Source organism: Apodemus sylvaticus, chromosome 4 (assembly GCF_947179515.1).
Source record: "Apodemus sylvaticus chromosome 4, mApoSyl1.1, whole genome shotgun sequence".
NCBI classification, from domain to species: domain Eukaryota; kingdom Metazoa; phylum Chordata; class Mammalia; order Rodentia; family Muridae; genus Apodemus; species Apodemus sylvaticus.
Genome location: NC_067475.1, coordinates 60,973,024 through 60,992,782, shown reverse-complemented (window position 1 = coordinate 60,992,782; position 19,759 = coordinate 60,973,024). Strand labels below are relative to the sequence as shown.

The following is a 19,759-nucleotide window of genomic DNA, read 5'->3' as shown; positions in this document are numbered from 1 at the left end:
CAAGCTTCTGGACTAATATCCACTTATCAATGAGTGCATACCGTGTGTGTTCTTTTGTGATTGGGTTACCTCACTCAGGATGATATTTTCTAGTTCCATCCATTTGCCTAAGAATTTCATAAATCCATCATTTTTAATAGTTGAGTAGTATTCCATTGTGTAAATATACCTCAGTTTCTGTATCCATTCCTCTGTTAAGGAACATCTGGGTTCTTTCTAGCTTCTGGCTATTATAAATAAGGCTGCTATGAACATAGTGGAGCATGTGTCCTTATTACATGTAAGAGAATCTTCTGGGTTTATGCCCAGGAGTGGTATAGCTGGGTCCTCAGGTAGTACTACGTCTAATTTCTGAGGAACCACCAAACTGATTTCCAGAGTGGTTGTACCAGCTTGCAATCCCACCAGCAGCAGAGGAGTGTTTCTCTTTCTCCACATCCTCACCAGCACCTGCTATCACCTGAGTTTTTGATCCTAGCCATTCTGACTGGTGTGAGGTGGAATCTCAGGGTTGTTTTGATTTGCATTTTCCTGATCCCAGCTAACCATTGGATTGAACACAAGGCCCCCAATGGAGGAGCTAGAGAAAGGACCAAGGAGCTGAAGGAGCTGTCATCCCCATAGGAGGAACAACATTATGAACCAACCAGTACCCTCAGAGCTCTCAGGGACTAAACTACCAACCAAAGAATACACATGGAGGGACCCCATGGATCCAGCTGCATTATGTAGCAAAGAATGGCCTTGTTGAACATCAAAGGGAAAGAGAGGCCCTTGGCTCTGAGAAGCTTGGATGCCCAGTATAGGGGAATACCAGGAAAGGGAAGCAGGAGTGGGTAGGTTGGTGAGCAGGGAAAGGGGGGTGGGCTAAGGGGTTTTCAGAGGGGAAACCAGAAAAGGGATAACATTTGAAATGTAAATAAAGAAAATATTTAATTAAAAAAAAAACAAAAAAACAAGGAAGACCAGTATAGATGCTTCAATCCTACATAGAACGGGGAACAAAATAATCACAGGAGCTAGAGGAAAGGAGGGACCTGGGATGGAGAGAGGAAGAGGGGGAGGAAAGGGGGGCAGGGCCAGGTATTGGAAGGGACAGAAGAGAAGTAGAGGATCAGGAAACTGAATAGAAACTCGTAGCAAAGTGGGGTGGGGAACTGGGGTAGCCAAAAGAAATTCCCAGATTCCAGGGAAGTGAGAGGCTCCCGGGAGTCAATGGTGATGACTTTAGCCAAAATATCCAACAAAGTGGAGAGACCACCTCAACTAGATAGATAGGCATGGCCCCCAGAAGAGGGATGGGGCCAGCCATGCACCTCAAAGTTTTTAACCCAGAAATGTTCCTGTCCAAAGGAAAGACAAGGACAAAAAAATGGAACAGAGACTGAAGGAAAGACCATCCAGAAATGGCCCCACCTAGGAATATATACCACCTGCAGATACCAAACCTCCACACTACTGCTGATAAGAAGAACTGCTTGCTGACAGAAACCTGATATGGCTGTTCCCTGATTCTACCAAGCATGTACATTAACCAAAACTGTACTTTGTACATCATATATACAAAAAAATGTATTGTCCAAAACAACTAGAATAATGTCTTTTCATATTGTTGAAACTGATGGTTAAAAGTACAAAAAAGGAAAAAGAGGAGCATCTATGCTTTGATAAAAATCTCCAAGAGATTCAATTATGCCCTCTTTCAACTGATCCAAACCAAGTGTAAGAGCAAAGCAATGGATAGTATTATTAGAAATTGTGACAAAACCCAAAATTCAAACAAAAAAGAATACATAAGGCACACTCTCATATTTTTATATAAATTCTTACTTGTTTTTTCCTCTAATTGATTAGCTTTATCTCTGGATTCCTCTAGCAGAAATGTTAAATCTTTCATTTTATTTTCTTGCTCAGTACTTTGGATCAATAGTAGTGATACCTAAATTAAAAAAAAATTGTAGATGGAAAAGTTAAAATTAGTACCTTAGCATTTATTATCACCTATAATTATATATACTTATTTTATATGTTTCTAGATATTGTACCTACCATTTAATATATGCTTATAAAATATTTATTGAATGAATGAGTAAACCTATATTCAAAATTACACTACTCACTTCAAACTTTTAAAGAGAAAGTACATGATGAAAATTCATTCACTCAATCACCAGAAACAATAAGTATTGAATATGTAGAAATGAGAGAACTCACCTTTAAGAAACTCAGCATTCATACAAACAACTACGCCTGAGCATCAGTAATAGAACAAAAATCAAAATCAGGAAAGAAGCTATCTTTTGACTAGTATTTGTAATAAGAGGTCTTTGTACCATTAATCCCAGCACTTGGGAGGCAGAGGCAGGCAGATTTCTGAGTTCGAGGCCAGCCTGATCTACAGAGTGAGTTCCAGGACAGCCAAGGCTACCCAGAGAAACCCTGTCTAGAAAAAAAAGAGAGAAAGAGGGTTTTGCTTTTTATCTTTTGTTTTTGTGTTTGTTTTTCTGGATAGAGTTATTATCTGTATTCTTTATTGGTCTGGAGTTCTATATAGACCAGGATGACCTTAAACTCATAGAAACACACCTGTCTTTGTCTCCCAAGTGCTGAGACTTTAGGCATGTGCCAAGACTTTAGGCATGTGCCACCAAGCCTGTCTAGGAGAGGAACATCTAAATCAATCTCATGCAAAGTAGTAAATCTTTCAAAAGGCTAAAATGAGTCTTGATATATAGAAATTAATCTTGCAAACCAGGCATGATAACACACACCTTTAATCCCAGCACTGTAGTAGGAGGATGTAAAGTATTTAAAGACAGTTAAGTTCAAGGTCAGCCTGGTCTACATAGCAAGCTCTAGAACAGCCAGGACTATTTTGAAAGACCCTGTCTCAAAAAACAGAAAGACAACAAGACAGGCAGGAAGGCAAAGAGAAATAGTTGTTAAGGCTAATTTAAGAAGACAAACTACTGTCTATCTTAATATAGATAACCAAAAGTATTCAGATGTAAAGAAATAGCAAAAAATTAGAGATTCAAATTTTAAAAAATTAACTCCCTATTTTTTATCTCCAATCATCTACAAATTAGTCACAAAAATAACAGAGATAAGCTTCATCTCTAAAAAGCCACAAAACATTTATAATCCAAATTGTTGGGGTTTAGACCCAGGGTGAACTAGGTATTTTACATACCAAAGCTAACCTGGCCTCCAGGTTCTCCAAGCATCCCTCAGTACCTACCAGTTACAGGGCGTGGCTGGCATATACCCTGCCCTCTATGCTGAACTTTCCAACCCAGAGGGTAGGGCTTCCCTCCCCGAGAAGCTCTTCCCTATATAATGTAGACATTTTGTTCTTGTTTCTCCTCACATTCTCATTCTCTCTCCTCTCTCCTTCCTTCCTTCCTCTCCCTCTCCCTGCATGCACACAATCTTTCTCTTTTCCCTCCCATTTGACTCCCCTCTCCATGGATAGCAACTTCACTGATCTACTATGAAGTTGGTGAACCAGCTGTTTCCCAAAAAAAACTGTCTTTATACATTAATTTGGCCTGAATTGGCTCATTTCATAGGTGGAGAATAATTTTTATCACAAATCATAGCATGTAAAGAAGGAAAACAATTGATACAAATATACAGAGGGAGATACTAATGAGAAGCAAGATAACTTAACCCAAAGAGTCCTGAAAATTTTTTAAGAAAGAGAGGCCATGGACACTTCAGACGGACTTAAGCACAAAAAAAGAAAATTCACTTTCTTCACTCTGGACTCTACCACCTACCAGCCAATGACATCAAGAACTAACTCTGCAATATTTTTGCAAGGAACCTTTAACAGATAGGTTAGAGATAGTGCTATGTAGGAGACCACTTACCTAGCATACCTAAGATCCTGGATTCACGCTCAAGAACCTCAACAAAACAAAACAATAATCGCCTCTAAAATTAATATTGCAGGTAAGAAAAGAGGTATAAAAGATAGCAAAAAATCAGCATAAAAATTGTTACACTCAGCTGACCTTTACAACCCTGCTAAGCCCTGCTCTATAATATCATCTGTTACATTCTATCCTGAGGCAGGGATTCTTGTATTTTTTTTTGTCTTTTTTTTTAATTCGATATATTTTTTTATTTACATTTCAAATGATTTCCCCTTTTCTAGCCCCCCACTCGCCGAAAGTCCCATAAGCCCCCTTCTCTCCCCCTGTCCTACCACCCACCCCTTCCCACTTCCCCATTCTGGTTTTGCCCTATACTTCTTCACTGAGTCTTTCTAGAACAAGGGGCCACTCCTCCTTTCTTCTTGTACCTCATTTGATGTATGGATTATGTTTGGGGTATTCCAGTTTTCTAGGTTAATATCCACTTATTAGTGAGTGCATACCATGAGTCACCTTTTGAGTCTGGGTTACCTCACTTAGTATGATGTTTTCTAGCTCCATCCATTTGCCTAAGAATTTCATGAATTCATTGTTTCTAATGGCTGAATAGTACTCCATTGTGTAGATATACCACATTTTTTGCATCCACTCTTCTGTTGAGGGATACCTGGGTTCTTTCCAGCATCTGGCAATTATAAATAGGGCTGCTATGAACATAGTAGAGCATGTATCCTTATTACATGGTGGGGAATCCTCTGGGTATATGTCCAGCAGTGGTATAGCAGGATCTTCTGGAAGTGAGGTGCCCAGTTTTTGGAGGAACCGCCAGACTGATTTCCAGAGTGGTTATACCAATTTGCAACCCCACCAGCAGTGGAGGAGTGTTCCTCTTTCTCCACATCCTCTCCAATACCTGCTGTCTCCTGAATTTTTAATCTTAGCCATTCTGACTGGTGTAAGGTGAAATCTCAGGGTTGTTTTGATTTGCATTTCCCTAATGACTAATGAAGTTGAGCATTTTTTAAGATGCTTCTCCGCCATCCGAAGTTCTTCAGGTGAGAATTCCCTGTTTAACTCTGTACCCCATTTTTAATAGGGTTGTTTGGTTTTCTGGAGTCTAACTTCTTAAGTTCTTTATATGTATTGGATATTAGCCCTCTATCTGATGTAGGATTGGTGAAGATCTTTTCCCAATTTGTTGGTTGCTGATTTGTCCTTTTGATGGTGTCCTTTGCCGTACAGAAACTTTGTAATTTTATGAGGTCCCATTTGTCAATTCTTGATCTTAGAGCATACGCTATTGGTGTTCTGTTCAGAAATTTTCTCCCTGTACCAATGTCCTCAAGGGTCTTCCCCAGTTTCTTTTCTATTAGCTTCAGAGTGTCTGGCTTTATGTGGAGATCCTTGATCCATTTGGATTTGAGCTTAGTACAAGGAGACAAGGATGGATCAATTTGCATTCTTCTGCATGCTGACCTCCAGTTGAACCAGCACCATTTGTTGAAAAGGCTATCTTTTTTCCATTGGATGTTTTCAGCCCCTTTGTCGAGGATCAAGTGGCCATAGGTGTGTGGGTTCATTTCTGGATCTTCAATCCTGTTCCATTGATCTGCCTGCCTGTCACTGTACCAATACCATGCAGTTTTTAACACTATTGCTCTGTAGTATTGCTTGAGGTCAGGGATACTGATTCCCCCAGAATTTCTTTTGTTGCTGAGAATAGTTTTAGCTATCCTGGGTTTTTTGTTATTCCAGATGAATTTGTTAATTGCTTTTTCTAACTCTGTCAAGAATTGAGTTGGGATTTTGATGGGTATTGCATTGAATCTGTATATTGCTTTTGGCAAAATGGCCATTTTAACTATATTGATTCTGGCGATCCATGAGCATGGGAGGTTTTCCCATTTTTTGAGGTCTTCTTCCATTTCCTTCTTCAGAGTCTTGAAGTTCTTGTCATAAAGATCTTTCACATGTTTGGTAAGAGTCACCCCAAGATACTTTATACTGTTTGTGGCTATTGTGAAGGGGGTCATTTCCCTAATTTCTTTCTCAGCCTGCTTATCCTTTGAGTATATATAGGAAGGCCACTGATTTGCTTGTGTTGATTTTATAACCTGCCACTTTGCTGAAGTTGTTTATCAGCTGTAGGAGTTCTCTAGTGGAGTTTTTTGGGTCACTTAGGTAGACTATCATGTTATCTGCAAATAATGATAGTTTGACTTCTTCCTTTCCAATTTGTATCCCTTTGACCTCCTTATGTTGTCGAATTGCCCGAGCTAGTACCTCAAGTACAATATTGAAAAGATAAGGAGAGAGGGGGCAGCCCTGTCTAGTCCCTGATTTTAGTGGGATTGCTTCAAGTTTCTCTCCATTTAGTTTGATGCTGGCTACCGGTTTGCTGTATATTGCTTTTACTATGTTTAGGTATGGGCCTTGAATTCTCAGGCAGGGATTCTTAATGTCTATAAAAACTTTATAAACAATGTAATTTATATACCCATAGGGAAAAAATTAGCAGGCCAAACACCAACTTAGCAAGGCCTAACAATCTATAGACTCAAACACAGCACCAAAAATTACAAAATGATCTTCTGTAGCATTTTATTCTAGCTTTGCATTTTGTGAAATAAGCACAATTTTAATTTTTAAGACTTCCCTCTTCCAGAAATACAGTTAAAAATAAAGTTAAAATACAAAAGGACTTTAGTTTAAAAATTCTTTCATACAGTGTAAGTATAGCTTAGAAACTGAAATATATTTTAATCACAATTTAAAATTCTAAGCATCATTTCTGTACTTCTAATTATTTTTCGTTATTATTTAAGAAGATACTCCTTTAACAAGTTATCTTATAGAAAACTAGAGATGATGGGAAGAAATAAAAGAGGATCCCTTGCCCCTTCTTGAAACAAAGTCTCTTTATGAAACCATAGATGTCCTTGGAATCATTGTGTCAACCAGTACGGCCTCAAATTCAGAAACCTGGCTGCTTTTGCTTCCTAAATACAAGGATTAAAGGACTGCATCACCATTCCCAGCTAGGATCCCTTATTATATATCACTTTCTATTTGAAAATCATAAGGCATGAAAAAGATATAACATAATACAAACCTAAAATTTATATTCTTACAAATATCAGAGAATACAGGCTTACCATTTACAAGTCTTCCACTATGTGATATTAATAGAAAGAAGCAACAGAATTTTTTAGCTTCCTTTTATTAGTGTTAAAGACAGTTAATTTCAAAATAAACTGCAAAATGTGAAATGTATTGTCAATGATCATCTTATTAAGTTTTCTAAACAAAATTTCTCATATTTTTGCAGCAATGTAAAGTGATATTTGTAGATTTACTGATTAAAAACTGCTGAGGGCTAACCTTCCAGTGAGTGTCTAATTGAATCATGAGAATGAATTTGACTAAGAAAAAAGCTAAAGATTTTTATATATATATTAACTTTTTATATAAATTATTTCATATTTCTGCAAACACAATGCTTTTGATATAGTAGGTATTATTATGAGTTAACAAATATAAAGAATATAGCATTAATCTCCAAATAGTTAGAATTTAAATATATCTACTATAAAGTTTAAGTGATGTATGATATGCTAACTAACCTAATTTGATCACTACTCAAACCAAAACATCACACATACCTCATAAATATATACATAAACATTATTAATTTTAAAAGAATATAGAGTTATTTTTTAAAAACCTGATTTTCCTTGTTGTTTACTTCCTTCTGATATTCTTCTTCAAGATGTTGGATTTTTTCATGATCTTCCTTTACTTTAAAAAAAAATAAACTTTGTCTTAACATAATTGCATAACTTTTCCATTGCCAACTAAATTTAAATATTTCATTTCTTTATCTCAAAGTTATTCTAAACTTCAAGTATTGAGTACACTAAAACTTGTATTTTCTTGTTGCCAATTCTTTTTAGTAAAATAGTGACTGAATACACTATCAAAATTACAGCTTAAAACCTTACAGCTCTTACAATAGTACTTACTTATCTAAAATAACAAACCTTAGATATTTGTACCTTAATAATTCACCAAAACATATACGGCAAAACTATGCTTATAAAAATTAAATATAAGCCATAATAAATTTTATTTCATAGAAAAAGTAGTTTCAAAACCAAAAGAAAAAGTAACAAATATTAATTCTCTGCCACCAATAAGATTTTTAAGGACTTATAAAAGCAAAGATAATGTGAAATTTACAATAGTTGAAGGAATCAAATTAAAGAGACACAAATATTAACAATATCTAGTAAAAACATAAGTAGCAGAAAAACAACATGAAAATATATAAATAGGAATCCTACACTTAAAATGCATTTCCAGTCTGGCATTCTCAGCTTGCACACGAAGTTCCTCAAAAGCTAGTATCATTTTCTAGAATACAAAGTTTAACTTTTAAAATGTAAATGCTTTTTAAACTTTGAAAATATTTTTTCTTTTTCTTTATTGAGTATCTTCTTCATTTACATTGCCAATGGTAAAACCTTTGCAATTTTCCCCCTCCTAAAAGCCCCTCTCCCCAAAGATTCCCAACCCCTCGTCCCACCCATGCCTCCATGTGTATGCCCCTCTACCCGACACACTCCCACCTCCCCCCCAATTTTACCTCATAATCTTTAGATATAAATTAATACACCTTTGAACAATGAAAATACTGTAACAATAATTTACTAAAAAGGTATAAGCTGTGCCTATAATGAGGCCAATATGATACATTAGCTGATATGTGCCCATCAACAAACCTTTCAGCCATAGTTTGATCCTTGGAATCCATATAGCAAAATTAAAAACCAACTCCACCTTCTACATGCACACTGTGCAGACATACCCACACACATATACATATAAATTACGTTTCTAATATTTTATATATTTAAAGATATATACATGTAACTATGATAGAATGCCTAACATCACATAACACTGTACAATAGCAAAGTATTGCAACTATATTCTCTTAATAACACATTTTAATATACAATAATCCCCTGCCACAATCCATAAGATTTTAAAGGAGTAACAAAAATAAATATAATAGTATCCAAACTATCATTTTAGACTTATTTGTGCTTATTAAATTTCTTTTTTCACCACTAATGTAAGGCAGTCCCATAAAAATTCAAATTTATATTTACATCAGCAGATAGAATGCACTTACTCAGCATTCAATAAATCTTGCTTTGTTAAATCAAATTATTTTTCATTCATTCATCCACTAAATATTTACTGAGTACCTACCATGTGTCTGAACTTATTTTAGAATATAAACTTTAGGATATAACACAAAGTCCACTGTACTAAAATTTGACATTGAATGAGAAAACAATATGCATACATATAAGCTTGTAGATCACATAACTATAATATAGTTTTAAGAATTCTTCATAAAAGTTAAATGAAGAATAAAGATGTTTAGATTAATAGTACAGTTAAGAGGGGAACTGTTCATAAGCATACATAAGAACACAAAAGTTCTGGAAAAAAAACAAAATATTAAAACCAAAAAGTTTGATAAAGCAAGAAACAGAAAAGGACCAGGCATGGTGGTGCAAACCTTTAATCCCAGCACTCAAGGGAGCAGGCCTATCTCTGTGAGTTCAAGGACAGCCTGGTCTACAGAGCAAGTTCCAGGATGGCCAGGGCTACACAGAGAAACTCTGTCTCAAAGAGAGGAAAGGGGGGGAGAGGGAGGCAGGGAGGGGAAAAAAACAAAAAAGCTATAGCAGAAATTGTTTTCTGTTGAAACACATAAAAAAGTATGCTATCTTCTGTGGTAAAGCATAAGACAACAAAGGTAAGCAGAAACAAAATACAGATTAGTATTTAAAAAAAGTACCCACCTTTTTTAATTGTTATATGTCATAATGTACTGTCCCTGACATAGAGTCAATAAATACTTAACAAATTAAACTATTACTAACATGTCAATTTTAGAGGTATTATGGGGTTGGACTCTACAATGAGATCGCATACCATATAGCAAGAGAACCAGAGTCTGAATCCCTAGAATCTATATAAATCCTGAATAGGAGCGGTGGCCTGCATGTAATTTCAGCCTTGGAAGGTAGAGACAGATTCCTGAAGCAAGCTGGCTAGAGAGATCAGCCACATCAGCAAGATCTGGGTTTGGTTGGCACACCCTTGTTTCAAAAGATAAAGTGGTAGAGCACTGGAAGAAAATTCCTAACATCAACCTTGTGCTCCCATGTATACATGCATATATGCACCCATACTCATGTGAACACACATTCACACAAATAAGGGGTGGGGGAGCTACTACTATAATTCCACATATGATCCCAGCACTCAGAATGCTGAGGCCTGAAGACAATGCACCTAAACCATATAAGAGCATATTCTATATCTCCCCTCCAAAAACAGGCTACTATACATAAAACATAATAAGTATTCAAAGTTTAGAACCTTAAGAATTTTGCTGGTGAGTCAGTCATGCATCAATAAATAATTTTATTCATTACAAGTTATAGCAATTATAGCAAAAACCTTTGTAACTATCACTCTCGGCTTAGAAATTCTTTTACTTAAAATAATATTTTCACTAACACTTACCTCAATGTTATTATTTAGATCCACGTAAACTTGTCTGGTTTCTTCCCGCTCATATTCATCTGTAATTATTATTTAAAAACTTCAAAACTAAATTTTAAAATATAACATCAACAAGATATTCTTATAATATCCCAAAACATTAAAAAAAACATTTAAAATTCTGAGGGTATTTAATTCAGTTCTGGGTTTCTAAAATTAGCGTCAGAAATAGTCTGGGTTTTGAGCTGTTATGCAAGAAGCTTGGTTTCTATTCCATAAACAAGAAAAAAGGTAAACTGAAAATTCTCTGACCCCCCAAAAAAGCAAGGTCACAGAGCAAGCAACTACTTTCAAAATTAGAGACATGGATAGGCAAAACCACAATTTACAATTTATCTGAACAGAGAGGAAGGAACAAAAAAATTCTGGAGACCTCAGCATGCAGAAGAATGCGAATTGATCCATCCTTGTCTCCTTGTACTAAGCTCAAATCCAAATGGATCAAGGACCTCCACATAAAGCCAGACACTCTGAAGCTAATAGAAAAAAAACTGGGGAAGACCCTTGAGGACATCGGTACAGGGAGAAAGTTTCTGAACAGAACACCAATAGCGTATGCTCTAAGAGCAAGAATTGACAAATGGGACCTCATAAAATTACAAAGTTTCTGTAAGGCAAAGGACACCATCAAGAGGACAAATCGGCAACCAACAAATTGGGAAAAGATCTTCACCAATCCTACATCAGATAGAGGGCTAATATCCAATATATATAAAGAACTCAAGAAGTTAGACTCCAGAAAACCAAACAACCCTATTAAAAAATGGGGTACAGAGTTAAACAAAGAATTCTCACCTGAAGAACTTCAGATGGCGGAGAAGCATCTTAAAAAATGCTCAACTTCATTAGTCATTAGGGAAATGCAAATCAAAACAACCCTAAGATTTCATCTTACACCAGTCAGAATGGCTAAGATTAAAAATTCAGGAGACAGCAGGTGTTGGAGAGAGTGTGGAGAAAGAGGAACACTCCTCCACTGCTGGTGGGGTTGCAAATTGGTACAACCACTCTGGAAATCAGTCTGGCGGTTCCTCCGAAAACTGGGCACCTTACTTCCAGAAGATCCTGCTATACCACTCCTGGGCATATACCCAGAAGACTCCCCACCATGTAATAAGGATACATGTTCTACTATGTTCATAGCAGCCCTATTTGTAATTGCCAGATGCTGGAAAGAACCCAGGTATCCCTCAACAGAAGAGTGGATGCAAAAAATGTGGTATATCTACACAATGGAGTACTATTCAGCCATTAGAAACAATGAATTCATGAAATTCTTAGGCAAATGGATGGAGCTAGAGAATATCATACTAAGTGAGGTAACCCAGACTCAAAAGGTGAATCATGGTATGCACTCACTAATAAGTGGATATTAACCTAGAAAACTGGAATACCCAAAACATAATCCACACATCAAATGAGGTACAAGAAGAAAGGAGGAGTGGCCCCTGGTTCTGGAAAGACTCAGTGAAACAGTATTCAGCAAAACCAGAACGGGGAAGTGGGAAGGGGTGGGTGGGAGGACAGGGGAAGAGAAGGGGACTTGCGGGACTTTCGGGGAGTGGGGGGGCTAGAAAAGGGGAAATCATTTGAAATGTAAATAAATTATATCGAATAATAATAAAAAAAAAAGAAAAGAAAAAAAAATTCTGGAGACCAGAGTCAGCATTCAAAAAACAAAAGGCAAAATACCTAAACTATAACTGGCATTGCTACACACTCCATGTGGATGAATCTGAGTAGGCACAACATCCTTACAAGTTTAACCTCTTAAATTTTTCCTAGGTTTAAAGAAATATTGTCTCATATTCCAAAAATAAGAAGCAAATAGAGATTAAGGCATCCTGTTCTTAATATGAGTTTTCCTATAGGAGAAACTAAACTAGGGCTAAATCATAAAATGACCTAGGGTAGGAAAGAGAAATGATTCCAGCCTTCCATATAGAGGAATAAAAATATACTGTTCTACCCATCTCTAGACTACTATATAGGAGAAAAAAGGGAAATAAAGTGAGGGAAAATGAAAAAAAAAAAAGGTGGAAGGGAAAGAAGGGGAGAGGAAGAGGAAAGGGAAGGAAAGGGAAAGGAGAAAGATAAAAGGGAAAAGACTAAATACCAAACTCCAGCACACACTAGCCATTTTGCATTTTGTATCTTGTCCCGCCTAAAGAGAAGGAAAAGTACTTGAAAGTTCATAATTTGTAGACAAAGATTTACAGAAAAAATGAGGCATAATCACAGGTCTACAGAATATATCCTATACTTCTCCCTATCCTCTATACAGTATCATGCTTACTAAAGACTAATTTATACCAGTTCCATGTCCAGCTATAAAGTAGTAATGACAAAAACCGCAAACTAAACATCATAACAAGGACTAAACTGGGCAGAGATGACAGGAATTACGATAAACATAAAACAATGTAATAAAAATTTTAATGAAAAACAAGAAGAAATTTTCAGAAAAAAACCAACAGAATTGTGATAGTTGTTAAAGATAAAATAGTCACACAGAAACACTAGAAAAAAAAGAAACAAATGAATATTTCAGACAATAACAACTAATAATTTCCCCAAATTCAGACACTGAACCACATATCTAGGAGAGTCAGGGAACAAAAGCAAGTTAAACACCAAAAGAGAAAAACGAAAAAAATTACATCTAATTCTATCATGTTCAACCTAAATAAAACCAAAGATAAAGAAACTAAAAGGAAAATTTCTAATGAAGAAACAAAGAATTATAAAATAACTAAGATATAAAAAGAAATTATAAATGAAAGAAAATAAAAACATTTTATTTGCAAGGCTTAGATGAGAAGACTGAGGCCCAGTGATAGCAAGTACTACATGGTGAATCAGAGCAATCACCTCCCATAAGTTGTCCTCTGACCTCCACAAATGTGCCATAGTGTACATATGCACACATACACACACACACAATAAATAAATGTAATTTAATCTTTTAAACTTTCTCTAAACAAGGTGAGAGAATTTACTGTCAATACACAGGCTTCAAAAATGTTACAAGTTCTTTAGAGAGAAGGAAGTAGCATAAGTAAGATATCCAGATCTGTGTAAAGACAAGCATCAAAGAAGGAATAATGAAGAATTTAAAAAATTCTTCAGTACTAGGTTCAAACACAGGGTTTTAAACATGCTAGACAAGTACTCTACCACTAAGCTACAGTCACAGGCCTTCACTTTTAATTATTAAAACAAGGTTTCACTATGTAGCTCAGGCCTTGAATTCAAAATCCTGCCTCTAGTTCCCATTACAGGCACGTGCCCCCATGCTAGTCTTGTTACCTTTATTCTTACTTGGTGCAATATATAATCTATGTAAGTTTTACTGAGTGAGTCAATGAGTGAGGGGTAAGTGAATGTGAAGACCTAGAACATTACTACATACCACCAGTAACCTGCCCAATTGGATTATAATAAGTTTAGGGTTTTTTTCCTTTAATAATAAATTAGCCTAAGCTTGTTGCAGCTATTTTACAATATAAACTTTAATGTCTACAAGAGTCAAAACAAAATACTGTACAGCTATACAAAAATAGTTTTTCTTTATATCCTTTTTAAGCACGTTTTTCCTTTGTTCTTTGAAACAGAATCCAACTGCATAACCCATGCTGCCTTCAAACTTGTAATCTTTCAGACTAAGTTACCTGAATGCTAGGGTTGAAAAGCATTATATCACTATACCTAGCACTATTTCAATTTTCTGCTTAAAAAGAAGATATACACAATTTATCTGATACATACACAGTATCAAGATAATAAACATCACTGTATTCTACTTCCATATCTTGCTCCATTGGAAAATTTTCAGGTGCAGGAACACACTGGAACTGTTCATACCCTATGGCAAAAATGCTTTCATCTAGAATACCTTTGAAGGCTTGCTTCAGACTGTTTTAAATCTAACTTTATTTAATATTAATGCACATTTTTAAATAGAAACCTAAAATTTAGTCTAGAAACTTTGAAAAGCAGTAATACTTATTAATATTAAATAATATATGTGATATACTTTTATACAACTTGCAATGCAGACGTGTTTATATAACATTACTACAAATTAGTGTCTACAGTGTTACAAACAATCCATTGCTAGATGAAAATATTTAACTCTTTATATTTTTATGGTACCAATGTCCTGTTATGCACTCTCTTATTGACATTAGTGTAGTTATAAAATGTATTATTATACCTTACTATAGTATGCCTACCCCACAGCATTATTATTTCCTATTATGAACATGGCTATATATCTTATCCTTGATTAAATGCCATGGTAGTTCTAGACAGAAAATGGTAGTCTTAAAGTCACACTTTAAGCCAGGTGATGGTGGCTCATACCTTTAATCCCAATACTTAGGAGGTAGGGGCATGAGAATCTATGAGTTCAAGGCCATCCTGGTCTATAGTTAGTGCCAGGACAACTAGGGCTAGAGAAACCTTGTCTCAAAATAAATCACATTTTAATGAATGAAACTAATTATAAACTGCAAATATATGAACTTCTTGACATTTATTACCTTTCAAAAGGAAAGACTTAGACGCAACTTATATAAGAAAGGTCTGAGATACATAATAGTCATTGAAATCAAAAGTGCAAAAACTGGAATCCCAGGTGCTCTAACACACCCAGAATCACAGGTAAGGAGACCACAACATCTGCCCCAACACCCAGAGGAACTGGGTCCCCAGGATCCAGGGATACAGGAACTCCTACCCAGACAGTGGCACGGGTTCCTTCCAGAGTGAACCAGCACCTGGAACAGACCTGGGACACTGGCTCCTCAGCCACTCTTAAAATACATAAAGGGAGTCCAACTCTCAGATGCTCTGAAACGCCCAGGATCATGGGATCACAGGATCACGAAATCAAAAAGGAAGCTCGACTCCCAGGAGATCGGACATCCCCAGAAGCACTGGAGCTCTAACACACTCAAGATCATAGATGAGGCCACCCAGCATAACTGGGACCCTCCCACAGGAACCAGGGAAACACAAACCCCCACCCAGTCCAAAGTTATCAAAAAAGAAAAGGAAGGACACTTCATACTCATCAAAGGAAAAATCTACCAAGATAAACTCTCAATTCTGAACATCTATGCTCCAAATGGAAGGGCACCAACATTCAAAAAGGAAACTACTAAAGCTCAAAGCGCACATTGCACCTCACTCAATAATAGTGGGAGATTTCAACATCCCACTCTCATCAATGGACAGATCATGGAAACAGAAACTAAACAGAGAAATAGTGAAACTAACAGAAGTTATGAACCAAATGGATTTAACAGATTTTTTTTCTCATGTCTTTTTTTTTAAATTTTTTTTATTCGATATAATTTATTTACATTTCAGGTGATTTCCCCTTTTCTAGCCCCCCCACTCCCCGAAAGTCTCGTAAGCCCCCTTCTCTTCCCCTGTCCTCCCACCCACCCCTTCCCACTTCCCCGTTCTGGTTTTGCCGAATACTGTTTCACTGAGTCTTTCCAGAACCAGGGGCCACTCCTCCTTTCTATAGAACACTTCATCCCAAAACAAGAGAATATACCTTCTTCTCAGTACCTCATGGTACCTTCTCTAAAACTAACCATATAATTGGTCACAAAACAGGCATCAACCATTACAAGAAGATGCAATAATCCCATGTATCCAATCAGATCACCATGGATTAAGGCTGGTCTTCAATAGCAGCAAAAACAACAGAAAGCCCACATACACATGGAAGCTGAACAATGCTCTACTCAGTGATAATTTGGTCAAGAAAAAAATAAAGAAATTAAAGACTTTTTTAGAATTTAATGAAAATAAAGGCACAACATGCCAAAACTTATGGGACACGATAAAAGCAGTGCTAAGAAGAAAACTCATAGCTCTAAGTGCCTCCAAAAACAAACTAGAAAGAACATACACTAGCAGCTTGACAGCACATCTGAAAGCTCTAGAACAAAAAAAGGCAAATATACCCAAGAGGAGTAGATAGCAGGAAATAATCAAACTCAGGGCTGAAATCAACCATGTAGAAACAAAAAGAACCGTACAAACAATCAACAAAACCAGGACCTGGTTCTTAGAGAAAAATCAACAAGATAGATAAACCCCTTAGCCAGACTAACCAGAGGGCACAGAGATAGTATACACAAATTAACAGAATCAGAAATGAAAAGGGAGATATAACAACAGAAACCAAGGAAATTCAAAAATCATCAGATCCTACAACAAAAGCATACATTCAACACAACTGGACAATCTGGATAAAACAAATAATTTTCTAGACAGATACCAGATACCAAAGTTAAATCAGGATCAGATAAACCATCGAAACAGTCCCATAACCCTAAAGAAATAAAAGCCATCATTAAAAGTCTCCCAAAAAAAAAACAGGACCAGATTGGTTTAGTGCAGAATTCTGTCAGACCTTCACAGAAGACCTAATACCAATATTTCTTCAAACTATTCCACAAAATAGAAACAGAAAGAACACTACCCAATTTGTTCTATGAAGCCACAATTACACTTATACCTAAACCATACAAAGACCCAACAAAGATAGAGAACTTCAGACCAATTTCCCTTATGAATATCGATGCAAAAAATACTCAATAAAATTTTTGCAAACCAAATCCAAGAACACATCAAAAAATCATCCATCATGATCAAATAGGCTTCATCCCAGGGATACAGGTATGGTTCAATATAAGAAAATCCACCAATGTAATCCACTATATAAACAAACTCAAAGAAAAAAATACATGATCATCTCATTAGATGCTGAGAAAGCATTTGACAAAATTCAATACCCCTTCATGGTAAAACTCTTGGAAAGACCAGGAATTCAAAAACCATACCTTAACATAGTAAAAGCAATATATAGCAAACCAGTAGCCTAAAGCAATCCCACTAAAATCAGGGACTCAAAGTCCTAGCCAGAACAATTAGAGAACAAAAGGAGATCAAAGGGATACAAATTGGAAAGGGAGAAGTCAAAACATCACTGTTTGCAGATGATATGATAGTATACTTAAATGACCTCAAAATTCTACCAGAGAACTCCTAAACCTTATAAACAATTTCAGCAAAGTGGCTGGATATAAAATTAACTCAAATCAGTAGCCTTCCTCTATAAATAGGCTGAGAAAGAAATTAGGGAAACAACACCCTTCATAATAGTCACAAATAATATAAAATACCATGATGTGACTCTAACCAAGCAAGTGAAAGATCTGTATGACAAGAACTTCAAGTCTCTGAAGAAAGAAATCAAAGAAGATGTCAGAGGATGGAAATATTTCCCAAACTAATGAATTGGGAGGGTTAATAAAAGAAAAAATGGCCATCTTGCCAAAACCAATCCCCATCAAAATTCCAACTCAATTCTTCATAGAGTTAGAAAAAATGATTTGCAAATTCATTTAGAATAACAAAAAAACTCAGGATAGCAAAAACTATTCTCAATAAAAGAACTTCTGGGGAAAGTTCCATCCCTGACCTCAAGCTATACTAAAAAGCAAGAGTGATAAAAAACTGTATGGTGTATTGGTACAGAGACAGGCAGGGAGATCAATGGAATAGAATTGAAGACCCAGAAATGAACCCACACACCTATGCTCACTTGATTTTTGACAAAGGAGCTAAAACCATCCAGTAGAAAAAAAAGACAGCTTTGAACAAAGGTGCTGGTTCAACTGGAAGTCAGAATTTAGAAGAATGCAAATCAATCCATTCTTATCTCCTTATACAAAGCTCAAATCCAAGTGGACCAAGGACCGCCACATAAAAACAAGATACACTGAAATTAACAGACGGGAAAGTGGGGAAGAGCCTTTAACACATGGGCACAGGGGAAAGTTCCTGGAGAGAACACTAATGGCTTACACTCCAAGATCAACAATAGACAAATGGGACCTCAAGAAATTGCAAAGATTCATTAAGGCAATAGGACAAAATGGCAACCAACAGACAGGGGGAAAAAATCTAGAGGGCTAATATCCAGTATATACAAAGACTTCAAGAAGTTAGACTCCAGGTAATCAAATAACCCTATTTAAAAATGGGGTACAGAGCTAAACAAAGAATTCTCAACTAAGGAATAAAGAATGGTGGAGAAGCCCCTAAAGAAATATTCAACATCCTTAGTCATCAGAAAATGCAAATCAAAACAACCCTGAGTTTTCACCTCACACCAATCAGAATGGGTCAGATCAAACACTCAGGTGACAGCAGATGTTGGCAAGGATGTGGAGAAAGAGTAACACTCCTCCATTGTTGGTGAGATGGCAAACTCTGAAATTCAGTTTGGCGGTTCCTCAGAAAATTGGACATAGTACTATCTGAGGACCCAGATGTACCACTCCTGGACATATACCCAAAAGATGCTCCAACATATAACAAGGACACATGCTCCACTATGTTCATAGCAGCCTTATTTGTAATAGCCAGAAGCTGGAAAGAACCCAGATGTTCTTCAACTAAGGAATGGATACTGAATATGTGGTACATTTACACAAGTAGTACTACTACTCAGCTATTAAAAATGATGAATTCATGAAATTCTTAGACAAATGGATGGGCCTAGAAAATATCATCCTGAGTGAGGTAACCCAATCACAAAAGGATATACATGGTATGTACTCGTTGGTAAGTGGATATTAGCCCCAAAGCTCCGAATACCCAAGATACAGACCACATGAAGTTCAAGAAGAAGGAAGAGTAGAGTGTGGATGCTTCCATCCTTCTTAGAAGGGGGAACAAAATACTCACAGGAGCAAATGTGGAGACAAAATGTAGGGCAAATACTGAAGCAAAAGCCATCCAGAGACTGCCCCACCTTGGGATCCATCCCATATAGTTACCAAACCCAGACACTATTGTGGATGCCAAGAAGTGCATGCTGACAAGAGTCTGATATAGCTGTCTCCTGAAAGGCTCTGCCAGAGCCTGACAAATACAGAGGCAGATGCTTGCAGCCAAGCAATGGACTGAGCACTGGGTCCACAATGGAGGAGTCAGAGAAAGGATTAAGTAAGGTTTGTAACCCTATAGGAAGAACAACAATAACAAACAACCAGACCCCCAGAGTCCCAGGGACTAAACTACCAAAACTAGATGTACTGGCTGATTTTGTGTGTCAACCTGACACAGGCTGTAGTTATCACAAAGAAAGGAGCTTCAGTTGGGGAAGTGCCTCCATGAGATCCAGCTGTGGGCATTTT

General features: G+C 36.5%; 1 protein-coding gene across 3 annotated transcripts in view; it reads right to left on the bottom strand.

The window, feature by feature from the left end:
• The window catches only part of Sycp1 (synaptonemal complex protein 1), a 113,925-nt gene that overhangs the window by 85,262 nt on the left and 8,904 nt on the right, over nt 1–19,759 (bottom strand). For all 3 annotated transcript variants that reach the window (XM_052178551.1, XM_052178552.1, XM_052178553.1), the window contains exons 8-11: nt 10,491–10,549; nt 8,225–8,294; nt 7,606–7,679; nt 1,831–1,939 (exon numbers count right to left, since the gene is read on the bottom strand). In XM_052178551.1, the coding sequence (XP_052034511.1) occupies nt 1,831–1,939; nt 7,606–7,679; nt 8,225–8,294; nt 10,491–10,549 (312 nt within the window). The remainder of the gene's footprint in view (nt 1–1,830; nt 1,940–7,605; nt 7,680–8,224; nt 8,295–10,490; nt 10,550–19,759) is intronic.